The sequence below is a fragment of the Scatophagus argus genome, chromosome 11 (genome assembly GCF_020382885.2).
Source record: "Scatophagus argus isolate fScaArg1 chromosome 11, fScaArg1.pri, whole genome shotgun sequence".
Taxonomy (NCBI): domain Eukaryota; kingdom Metazoa; phylum Chordata; class Actinopteri; family Scatophagidae; genus Scatophagus; species Scatophagus argus.
Window position 1 is genome coordinate 23473143 of NC_058503.1, and position 12392 is coordinate 23485534.

At 49.2% G+C, this 12392-nt stretch overlaps 1 protein-coding gene across 4 annotated transcripts in view; it reads right to left on the reverse strand.

Moving 5' to 3' along the window:
• Positions 1-12392, reverse strand: part of enox1 (ecto-NOX disulfide-thiol exchanger 1) — a 64580-nt gene that overhangs the window by 19749 nt on the left and 32439 nt on the right. For 3 of the 4 annotated variants that reach the window (XM_046403638.1, XM_046403635.1, XM_046403637.1), the window contains 2 exons: positions 4090-4236; positions 3870-4007 (listed from right to left, as the gene is read on the reverse strand). In XM_046403638.1, coding sequence (XP_046259594.1) covers positions 3870-4007; positions 4090-4099 — 148 coding nt within the window. In that variant the 5' untranslated portion in view covers positions 4100-4236. Of the gene's footprint in view, positions 1-3869; positions 4008-4066; positions 4237-12392 lie in introns of all 4 variants that reach the window. The other variant, XM_046403639.1, reaches the window with a different exon arrangement.

Below are 12392 nucleotides of genomic sequence, written 5' to 3' on the forward strand. Positions count from 1 at the left end.
GAGCGCTGCCATCCCTTTAAAATTCCATTTAAAGAAAACTTTGAGTCTGGCATCTGAAACCACAGCAGAGTCACAGGCAAGAAAAGGACAACAAAAGTGTGCTCTAATATATCAAAATACAGAAAAGGAGCAAAAAGACAAAATGAGGCATCTCTATCTGGAAGAAAACAGATAAGAGCAGAAAAATGGGAGTGAGATAAGAGAGTGTGAAAGAGAAAAGAGAAAATGTCTCCCCTGCAGGACAAAGAGAAAGTGAGGAGGAAGAGAGAAGATAAACAGCGAGCGGAGAGGCGACAGCAGCCATGTTTCAGCTGTCTGCCTGAAAATGGAGCAGGCGGGTGGAGGAGGGTGGTGCAGCGTCTCCAACACCGAGGAACAAAACGTCAGCAGAAAAGCCCCCACACAAACAACAGCAGCCAGAACAAAGTGATCCAAATTACAGCAGAGAGAAGCTGTCACAGCAGGGACGGACAAACGTCCCTTATCGTAATCTAACACAAAGAAACGCTCCTGCTGCAGCTCGCCGTGCGGGACTGACAGAACGCACCGCTGATGCAGGCTGAAAGCTCTCACCGCACACACACCTGAAACAATCACACAGCAAGTGGAGCCCTTTACGTCCCCGTCTGTGTGGAAAAAAGGACCAACACAGCAGCAGAAGGACCGGAGTCTGGCCTGGAGCTTTGTCCTCCTGTTGTCCTTCATGTTATCATCGCAGCAGGTTCGCTCAAACCACAGCAAACGTTTTGTGTCATCTCCTTCTAATGGGGTCGACACATTCACACACCGAACTCAACGGACTCTCATTTGTGGCGTTCAAAGCATTGAATCTTTTTTTTCATTTAAAAAACAGAAAAATCGTTTCACCGAAAAGATCCGTGGGTTCGGTTTGGTTTGAGTCGACCGAAAAATCTCAGCAACTGAAGCTGCTGTGTTTTCAGCTGACGTGATCTGAACACTTTCAAACTGCTTTTCTCTTCACTCAAAAGAGCGGATCAAAGAAACTTCCGGCTTAACGCTGCTGGTTTAATTCAGATTCGGAAATTTGTCTCCGGGGACGGACACGTCTTCGGGACATTTAGCGGCCATCTGTCACTGCCCACCGCTCGTCTCTCTCGATATGTTCCAGACCCGTGGGATGATGAACGCTAACTACGTTAGCTACGCTAACTGAGAGCTAACACAGCATCAGTCCGATAATCTGAGCGACTGACCCTGACCTTCAGACCTGCGGTCAGTTCGGCCGGTCGGGCCCAGCCGTCCTCACCGTCCGACAGATCAGCAGCAACACTCGGCAGCTGACGCCATTTTCTTTGGCGGTTTGTTCAATCGGTAAATTTCCCTTTGTATTAAATGCTTCTACGTAAAAATGTTCGTATGTAAAATAAACCACTTTACATTTTCTACATTCAGAAGAAGAAGAAGAATCACTTTATTGGCAGTATATATATTTTTACACACACACACTGAATTCGTCTTCTGCATTTATCCCATCCATAGTTGAACACACACATGCAACACCCGGCAAATTACACGCAGTGAAACACACACAGGAGCAGTGGGCAGCATCAAGCGCCCGGGGAGCATATTGGGGGGTGAAGTGCCTTGCTCAAGGGCACATCAGCTGGCTAATGGGGGGGAACCGGCGACCCACCGATTCGCTTCTCCAACCTCTAGGCCACGGCTGCCCCCACATCTCACATCTGGATCCAGTCGATGTGACTCATCTGAGTGAACTTCCAGTTTTCAAAAAGCAGTTTAATCTTTAGACAAAATGTCTGAAGTTAAATTGATTTTGAGCAGCACAGTCCCAGTCATTCATACAACAATCTGATTTCCACACAGTCTCACATCCATACAGCACTTCCTACACAGACGCATCCTTCAGCAGAGGGCTGGAGGAAAAACACTACGGAGGCGATCTTAAATAAATCTGAGTGTACGCCGCCGCGCTGCATTCACAGATTCCTCAGGTCTTAGGAAAACTCATTACAGCATCGTCTGCGATAACCCCGACAGGTAAATTACACATCGCGGTGCCACACATTCATCATAATCACATAAGGCTGCTTTTGCTCGCAGCTTTTTCTCCCAGAGCCAAAACGATTGGAGCCAGGCTCATTTCTCTGGCTCGGAGCGCCGCCGAGTCCGCCAAAAGAGAGAAAGAGGAAGACGGAGCAGGAATTATAAAGACGAAGGCAACACACACACAGAGGAGAAAATGAAAACCAGAGCCAAGACAGAAAGAGAGAAGCTCTGAGTGTTTGTGCTTTTAATTGTGATTGTTTTTCCTGCAAAGCTGCGTCAGCCTCACTGGGAAACATCTGGCTGACCCGCAAGGTGAGACCTCGCCAGTGAAGACACGCCCAGGAGCACATCAGTGAGGGTTAAGACTAAATCTGATCTTACCCTGAACTGAACTCGCCTCACATTTAACCCTTCGTCTGTTGAATTCAAAGCCTTTGGGACTTTTTCCCCGTGAAAGGTTCGGGAAAGCGCCTCCGCGAGGTAAGTGGAAACACATGCTTTTGAGATTCTGGGGTGAACTGAACCTTTAACGCGCACGGATCAGCTTCTCATTATCTAAATGTTCCCACATGTCGTTCAAAGAGGGTGGAGAGCTGCAGCCGCTGCCAGAGTTGGAGTCTGATCAGCATCACATCATCACTGTAATAATATCATGTCATCATTTTAATATTTGTGCTCGGCCCCAGAGGAATCCGGTTGCTAAGTTACTGTCCGTCCCTCTTTACAGCAGCTCTTCTCTCCTCGTTTCAGCTTCACTTAAAGCCATGCATTCAATTATTATGAGCTTAACACAGAAAGACTCAACAAATCTCCCACATGCTCATTCAAGCCCCACACAGGAGCACGACGCTCACACAGATCCTCACGTCTCACCAAAACACTTTCATAAACAGACCAAATGAAAGCGAGCGCGTCGTTCACGCTGCCGTGGGACAGAAAAGACTCGTCCTCGTCCACATCGGCCCGCGTGGGGCAGCGCTGGGTTATATGGTTTACATATCAAGCGGAGGCATTTATTGCATCCAGATGCTGGAGCTTCGTGGCGTGAGAGTTTTTCCAGTCCTGCCCTTCAGAGCGCTCAGACCTGTAAGTCCTGCAGTCAAAGTCCGACTGAGGCGGGACTGCCAGCCTCTACCACGGCTCTGCTGCTGTCATTACATGTCGTGAGAACGTGAAATCCACAGCACGACTGATGGCTGCAGCAGCAGTACTGGTGATGTTCAGTGTTCTGTGTGTCTGCTGTATTGAGAAGCTCCTCTAAAGGCAGCCAAACACACTGAGTGACTGCAGAGAGGCTGTGAGGTCAAACCTGAAAGTGTCTGAAACTGAGGCCAAACGGCTGAAGCCTCTTTTCTCCGACACACACACACACACACACACAGATAAGAGCCACATTAAGGTCAGGCCGCTTGCTTCCTCTCCGGCCGTCCTCATCCTCACCTCATCCTCAGCCTGTTCCACCGTCTCTACCTGCTCACCCCGTCCAGGAGGAGCAGAACGCATACAGCAGAGAAGCAATAAGACGACAGTGAAAGGAAAGCCGGAAAGCTCACGAAGAGCAGCAGCTGCAGGCCGACACTGCGGCTTCGCAGCCTGACTGATGGATGTGACGCATCTTTTACCTTTTTCTCCATGTGATCATAAAAACAGAAGATGAGCTCCTCTCTCTGTGGGGGTGTCTCTATCCATCTGTAAAAAACATGCATGAACACCAGACCTGCTCCTGTCTCCACCTGTGGAACCTTCCCATGACCCCATGGAGCGTCTGCGTGACGTTAGAGACCCCCCAGCACCCCCCGCTTTACATCGCGGCGCGTCGAGGCGTCGACAGAAGAAGGTACCTGAGAGCAGCTGCTGCCCGCTGATGCCCACAGGCATGATGCCCAGGTTGTTCATGGCCGTGGCCCAGGCTCCATGATCAGTGACAGGGACGCTCAGGTGGTTCTGCTCAGCACCCAGACTGCCTACACCGTCGGCTGCTGCAGCACAGACACACACACAGACATCAGAAACAGAACTTGTCTTTGTCTTTTCTGACCTGTTCAAATACAACTTCTGTACCGCCGGCCATAGCAGGTCGTCTCCTCGCTCCTCCGGCTGCAGTCCTCTCATCAGATCCCGCCTCTGGCTGACTGACAGGTGGAGGGATGGGCCAGCGCACAGGTGAACAGACGGGTTCATCCAATCAGAGCGACGATCACAGTCCACCTGAGGAAAGAAGGAGAACATCAGCGGAAGTTAAGGTGATGGCAACATCACAAGTAAATCCTGAGGGCTAAGTTCCAATCCGAGCTCAGTTTCCAACAGCTTAAACACTGCTTGACACACACACACACACACACGCACGCTCGGACCTGCTGTGTGTGTGCAGTTAGTGGGTTTCCTTCTCGTTCATTAGCGGTTCTCCACCCCCATGCTGCGCCGCGCTGCCGAAGCCACATGGAAAACATCAGAGGAGCAGACTGACAGCACTCAGCGGCTCAGAGCGAATCCCTCGGTCCTGCCTGACAGGCTACGACTCAGCCGCCTCACTGCGTCAGCCTTCAGGGGCCACGCAGGGTCGCGTCTGAGGGCCCGTCGCATCGATCTGATACTGTGGCCTCGGTGCCGGTGGGAATCCATCAGCGGATTTTTATCCAAATTTACGCACAAAACTTCAGTTAATTGAATCTTGTCAGAGCAGACTGAAATATCTCACAGCAGAGTGACGTGAGATGTTCACGCTCCTCACAAGGCTGCGCTTGTTCAGCTGTAACACTGAAAAACAGTTTATTTCCTGCACCGTGTTGCTCTGCTAGCGACTTCGATGAGCCAAACTACCAAACGACCACATCTCGCCCCAGGCGGACCACCTGCCCGGTTCCGTCTGTGGTCCGACGGGCGCATGAAGGCATGAGATGGACTGTGGAATGAGATGTACACTCTCTGGTCCCACACCTCTTAACTCTGAAGGTGTTCTGATATCTACATTTGTCAGCATGGCCCGAATCCTTGGCCCGGTCCACGATGCCGGATTGTAGCTCTGCAGCGTTTGGTATGCCGGCCACGTCCCACTCGGCTCTGCAGCCACCGCCATGACTCACAGCTGACACCGCGAGACCAACTGAGCCCCACAACTCATCCTGCTTTAATTGAGACACAATCATATCAGCGAGCACGACGTGTAGTTCAGGACCGCTCCCAGAATGCGCCTCCTCTTCGGCGGGACAATGAATCTTAATTATAAATGCGATGATTGGACAGGCGTTGTAAACATGTTTGCTGTAGCTGCAGGCCTCACAACAGATTGGCTCTGTTTGTATCGCTGGCACAGCATCAGCTGAGAGGAGGCAGCCAGGAAAGATTCAGATTGACACGATCACGTGTCCTCACAGTGTGTGCACATGGAGGATTCTTACACACCACAACACAAAGACACACACAGGCCTGACACACACACTCTCTCTCTCTCACACACACACACACACAGCAGCATCACACGTAACCTCCAGGTCGAACCTTAAACCTGAGCCTGAAGCGGAGCAACGACCAGACAAAATGTCCTTGCTGTCAAGGTCTCAAGGACTCTCACAGAGTCCTCACAAAGAAAGAAGCACACACACACACACACACACACACACACACACACACACTGCAGGCAGAATTAGGTCCCGGGCGATGCAGCGGGGGATTGTGGATGAAGCAGAGGCTTATGGCAGGCTGAGGAGGCTGCTTCACTGCTGCGCTCTGCAGCATCGCAGAGGACTCACGAGTTTATTTTAAGGAGGATTTTTCTCACAAATGAAAGTGATTAGCCACATTAGCTTAGCGGCTCTCGAGTCAGTCGGCCCAACGCTTTGGCGCAGGTGTATCTCTGCATCGACAGGAAGAACGTCATGTTCCACTCAGGAGCTTCTCCAACACCATCAACATGTTCATGTGTCCCTCACTGTGGTTTAGACCGAACACCTGCAGACCTGAAGACTTTGTGTTTGTTATTGCATCCTGGTCTCTCAGCATCTCATCCACACACAAAAGGTCCCCTTCAACATGTGGATGAGACGCACCGGGTTCTAATGTACGGCGTGGAGACAACAGACAGGAGACACAGCACAAGCTGCTGCACCGTCAGCTGCCGTACCAGAGGACCTCCCAGCAGACCGGCAGCCATGATGATGATGAGGAAATGTGGAACGGAGCACTGAGTCTGTGTGACCTTTATTTATGTATTTCTACTTTAGTTTGGTTAAGAACAAGACAACTGGCCGCACGCAGGAACAAATCAGTCTGTGCGAGTTATCAGAATTTATCCAGGATGAAAAGTCGCTTTGGGCTGAATTTTCTGCTGCACGAACACAAGCCTGGCAGGGAAACAGAAAATCAGGTTGATTCAGGGCTTATGTAAAGAATGACAAGATGCTGGAAGAGCGGCTATCATCTCTCTCTCTCACACACACACACACACACACACACACACACACACACACACACACTCTCTTTATCCAGGTAAGAGTCATATGTTTAATGGGCCACAGCAGACAGTTACTGGGAACCTAAACAGACAAACACCTCGAGCTGTGTACCGTCTGCACTAAATGTCTCTCTTCACTCAGCCGCTTGCTTGTTCACGTCGGCCCGTCTTCTCTTTGTGCTCGGCTCTCCGCCTGTGTGTGTGTGTGTGTGTGCAGATGTAATGTACCACCACAGACTTAAAGACCTCCTCATCTGCGATGTGCTCTCCTCCCTCTGCAGCAGCTCAAACCGCCGACAGGCCACACTGCAGCTTTTCCTCACGTCTCAGCCGTCGACTGCACCTCCTTCTTGTTCTCTTCCTCTCCGTCAGCATCCTGTTCTCAGGACTGTAGAAACGCTGAGGTCATGAGTGCAAAGCCACCACAACAAAAAGGCAGAGCCCGATGCCTGGACACAAGCCTGAGCTCGTCCCTGTCAAATCAGTGATGTGACCTGAGAAAAACCAATCTCACGCGTCTGCAGTGTTACAGCAAGCCTCAGTGCAGCCTCGCTGAGCTGCTGGAGCGTCAGCACGCTCTCAGTGTGCTTTGAATCTGTGAAACGTTGAGAGGAAAAATACGTAGATTTGATTTTGGGGTGAACTGTCCCTTTAAAGAGTCAAAAATAAACCCTGCAGGTGTCCAACTGTTTAATGTGAACCTTTAAAAGCACACGACTGAAGAGCTGAAGTTAAGATAAGAAAACTTTTATTTGTCCCACAAAGGGGAAATTGCAGCGGGGGACAAGAACAGCCCTGGAATAAGAGTTACAGGGTCAGGAATATTTAAGATAAGAATAAAAAATATAAGAAAAACATAAAGTTGCTGTTCAGGTAGTAACTCGTCCTATGTCTTTTTCTTTTGTTTTCCCGTCCATTCGTCCCCCCCGTCCTTCTGCGAGCCGAGTGGACGAGGCCAAACTGCGCTCAGCGTTTCTACTCACTTTCACGCACCATGAAATATTCACAGCCGACTGCGTGTCCTGTTTATTATTCATGAGCTCACTTGACATCTCTGAATCATTCACACACACACATTTGCATACAGAGGAATGCACACACACACACACACACACACGCTCAAACTGTCCCGGCCAATCAGACTCCTCTGTCCACTAACAGTAGGAAGTGCAGGTGCTCGTGTTGACTGAGTGCTGTGGAGGCTTTTAAAGTCTCACTTTGGACTCAGTCGAGACAGATCTGTCCCCTTTCTGAGACGTGTTGTTTCACCCCATATCTGTTAACATTTGGCAAATTCACGCCATCAAAAGTGTGCCGATTTCACTATCTGTGGCTTCTGTTTGCACCTGAACCCGTAACTGTGCCGACACACACACACACACACACACACACACACACACACACACACTGGGAAGAACCTGCCGCAGGCTCATCATGTTTTTAAGTTTCCTTCCGTATCAAAGTAACCCAGTGATGGCTGTCAGCCACGAGGACACACAAATGTAAACAAAAACAGGAGACAAATGAGGTACACGAGTATCTCCATGTGGCTGCCATAACAATGAGCCGTTACAATCACCCCACCCCCCCTCGGTGGGGCTTTACACCGACTTTGTGTCTGTAGAGAAACTGAAATCACCGCAGCATTAAAGGAGCGACTTAAAAACTGACCAGATTTCAACGGTAGCCCAGAGCGACCAGACTGCAGGCTACGAGAGCTTAGCGGCCGTCGGACCATCACCTCTACAGGCACAAAGTGGTATTACAAACAGGATGGGCTGGGGCTAGCTGGTTAGCATGCTAACATCAGTGGATTTGTCCATAACGATACAGAGACGTCTCTGACAGGAAGACAACGCTGATGTTTCCTCACCCTCAGCTGATGATGTTACTTCATTTGTAAATGTTTTAAACTGAGATTCTGGTCAAATCTTACAGATTGCACCTTTAAAGGGAAACACTGGTGGGAACCCGGTTGTGGTGTTCCAGAGGGAAGGCCTCTTTAAAAGAGACATGTTCCTGATGAGTCCTGAATGGAGCTCAGGATGTCTCTGACCCATAAATAAGAATGAAAGCTTCACGGGTCTCTGCTCATGGGAGACACACGGAGCTCCTGATCTTTAAATGTGCTGTGGGATGTTCCACAAATTCCATCTGCATTAAAAATGTTGATGGAGTGTGGCAGCAGTCCCCGACGCTAATCTGTAAACATTTAATCTTCAAAGACGCCATGGAAGTCCCCTCCTCAACTGATGACTGATGACAGATGCTCACAGACGGACGGACTAAGTGTCTCTCAGTACGTCACATAGCAGTCAGTCCTGTAAATCTGCACATGCATGAGCTAGCAAAGGTTTCAGGATGCTCAGATGGCTTTCATGAGCTCACAGTCCACAGATGCTGGCTTTGATGGCGGCGGCGAGCAGCTGAAGGGCTCGTGTCTGGGGACTTCCTGCTTCACTTCACCCACACGGCCGAGCAAACGCCGCATTTCTGTACTTACAGCTCACAGCACCACACGCAGCGCCGGCCTGAACACGCGGGCCGCGAAGGCAGCTGTCGTGCTGCAGCGAAGGGCCGTCTGATTTCAAACGCCAAATGTTTTCTTTTGAATTCGTGAAAGGAACTGAAACGGGATGCGAAGGTGACGGCGACCGCAAACGTCTGTAATATGTCTGTACTGTGCCCAGTAACTGACACCTCGCACACAGAGCGACGTGCTGTCTGCTCCACACGTCCTGCATGCGGACTGCTTCATAGTTCATTATGAATATTCATAACACTGCATATAGCAGCATCCTCAGGAGGCGAACGCCGTATCTATGGAAACACTGGTGGAGGTGCTTCAGCTGACGAACAGCGCACACTCACCAGCGTCCAGCTGGTTTGTGTGTCACCGATGGCACCTCTTCATCGCTCTGCTCCTCTTCTACCGAACGCCTCATCCGAGCTGCTGCGGTTTCAGTGTTGTACTCAGCCAGTCTGAAAAGGTCACGATGTGTGCGAACTGACCCGCCAAAAGGACCAAGACACACACTGTGCCGACGCAGGAGGACAGACATTTAACAAGCAGCTCGTCCTCCCGTGACGTTTGGACGCTCATGTTCACTGACTGCTAATTAGTAAATAAATGTTAATGAGGGCGTGGAGGTTAAACAGAGTCAATCGGCTTTAAAACATCATTTAAAAACACTCACAGATTCTCTAAAGGAATTCGTGTCAGAATAAAAGTCACGTCAACACGACCGAGTCCTTTTCTGATCTGCTGTATTATTTTGCTCTTTTTAATAACAATCTCAAATATTACAAAGTAGCCTGGAGGCGTTCGTCTAGCTAGTGCTAAACCTAAAATTAAAATAAAGCATTAAAATAAACAGCTTTTCTCAGCCTGTTCGTTCTGTTTTCCTGGAGCTTCAGGCGGCTCACAGGTTGACAGGAAGTAAACTAATGAACCTGCCTTGTCTACAGCTCACCAAACCTTCACCGCAGCGGTGCGAGATGACAAACAATGCATTCAGACATTTAGTTCCAACAAGTCTTTAAGCAATTATTCACTGAAACAAGAGAGGAATCCACACAGAGACACTTCTGGTTTGAACGTTAGCAGTTCTCTCCTCTGGTTCACTCTCTTCAGTGATTTTGGCTCAGAGTGTCGGGACTCTAATCCGTGGACGGAGTGCAGCGCCTGCCATCTCCACTGACTGGGACACTCTCCTTACCCTTCAGCTGAGAGACAGGGTCACGGCCCAGATATCAGTCAGCACTCGCTGCAGCAAATTACTTCTAATAAAGCCTTTAGAAAGGCACCATTAACCACAGCGACGCAGACAGAGACGGGCTGCAGCCGTGGCAGCTAATCCAATCTGCTCCAATCACAATCGGCGTCCCGAGAACCCGGCCAGCTTAGAGCTCGTAACGATGACTGAAAGGAGGACGCCGTTTGACATTCAAACAGCCATCAGCAAACGAAGCGACGAAACGAAACACGTCGTTGGCTGCTTTCTCTCCTCCCTGCTAGGACACAAATCAGCAGCTGAGTTTGACTGAAATGCTACACGTAAACAATTCGTTGATTGACAGAAAACAACTGACACACAATAAACGATAAAATGGAGAAAAGCAGCAAATCTTCTGCAACACGAAAATGTTTGGCACTAAAAGCCAGACTCAGGGGGCTAATCCCTCCACGTCCAGGTGGGCTTTTAATGTGAAACAGCTGCAGGAAGTGTCTGATGGGTTTCATCGATTGTAGCTGGACAGCGATTGAAAGGATTTCTCTTGTGAAACAGATTGGCGGTGCAGACAGAACAGATAAACTTCCACTGAGGGTAGGATGTGAGGTGTTGGAGCAGCTAACTGTGGTGTAGCTGCTGCCGCCGTGCGCCACATAGAAACATGACACGAAGGCAGCTATTTTTAATGTCTGCCTCTCAGTGGCACCACTGTTTGTTTTCTACATTTCTGTTTTCATCGTCTCCTTTTGCCCCCACAGTCATTATCACTTCATCAGGTTACTGCCCTGCAGAAAGACTCGTAATTATCCAGTGCATAAAATGAGCAGAGAAAAGGCTGCATCATCAAGGGACAAGCAGCAATCAGCGGCTGATGCCGAGGCCACCTCCACAAGCCGGGCCTGAGGGCCTCCTGCAGCAAAACATTCATTTTGTTTTGTGAGTGTCTGTCATGTGACGACTGGCTGCTGGCTCACATGCTGCCTGTCAAACCGCGGGGCTTCCTCCCTCTCATTCAGCCCTCACTGTGAGACTTTAACTGGAACTGTCGAAGAAATATTAGCTGCTTTATTTAGCATCCGTACAAATATTAATGGAGATAATGGACACATTTTTAATTAAGAAAATAATGATCAGCTGGAGCTCCACGACTCGGCGTTGGTTGCATTTGGAGGTAAAAGCAAAAAAGAAAAGTGTTCGTTTGAAATTTGCTGGAGATTCAAAGATTTGACACTTTAGCTCTGAGCTAACAGCAGCTCGTGGTTCCACAAGCCGTGAGCTACAGTTCAGTATGTGTCAGCGTGGCAGAGCTACTGCGAGCACTTCATGCATCTCAGTTACAATACTGCTGCTCTTTAGTCTCTGAATCAATCCTCTGTGGATTGCTTAAATTTTAAGCAATGCTATTAGTGTGGCTGTGGCTCGCATTTCAAATCCATTTAATCCACTTAGGGCCTGAGAGGCAAGGGAGGAGGAGGGGGGTCAATGCAGACGCCAGTCTGTAGAAAGAGAAGAAGGAAAGGACACCACGCTGGAGGCAGGAGCACCTTCACACACACTGACGAACACACTCGTCACACACCGGAGGCCGAGAGCCTTCATCCTCGTGTCTCTGTGGGGCCTCCGTACATGAAGACCCTGTGACCTCGCACCCCCACCCTGTCCCAGTCCGACATCCCGCCCTGTGGCCTCATTATAGAAAAATTAGTGCTTAAATTTCAAAGACAGCACTTTTCATATGTTCCTATGACAAAAGCTATTCAGCTTCTCCAACAGGCTAACAACAATGTTAGCTTGCCTAACTGGTAAGTAGCGCCGTTAGCTTCTCCAACAGGCTGACAGTGTTAGCTTCTCCTTTATGCTGTAAAACACCAAATGTAAACTGCGATTAATGCATTATATCACACACTAATACATTACTTGATGAAAACAAGGTGGTAAAATCAAGTTTTCATTGCGCCAACAACGAAGCAGTTCAGTTTTGAAAGAAGCGAATGTGTCACTTTATTCAAGCTAACGTGTCAGTCAGAGAGTTGGGGAGGAAGTGGTGTCTCTTCTGTCTCTTCCACATGTGTGGAAACAGGAAAATATTAAAAAATCCTCAAAATAAAGAGTCTGATTTCCATCGTTTGACATCACAATGTCCTCTTCTTCTGCAGTGGTTCAACGGCACCAACTGGAGG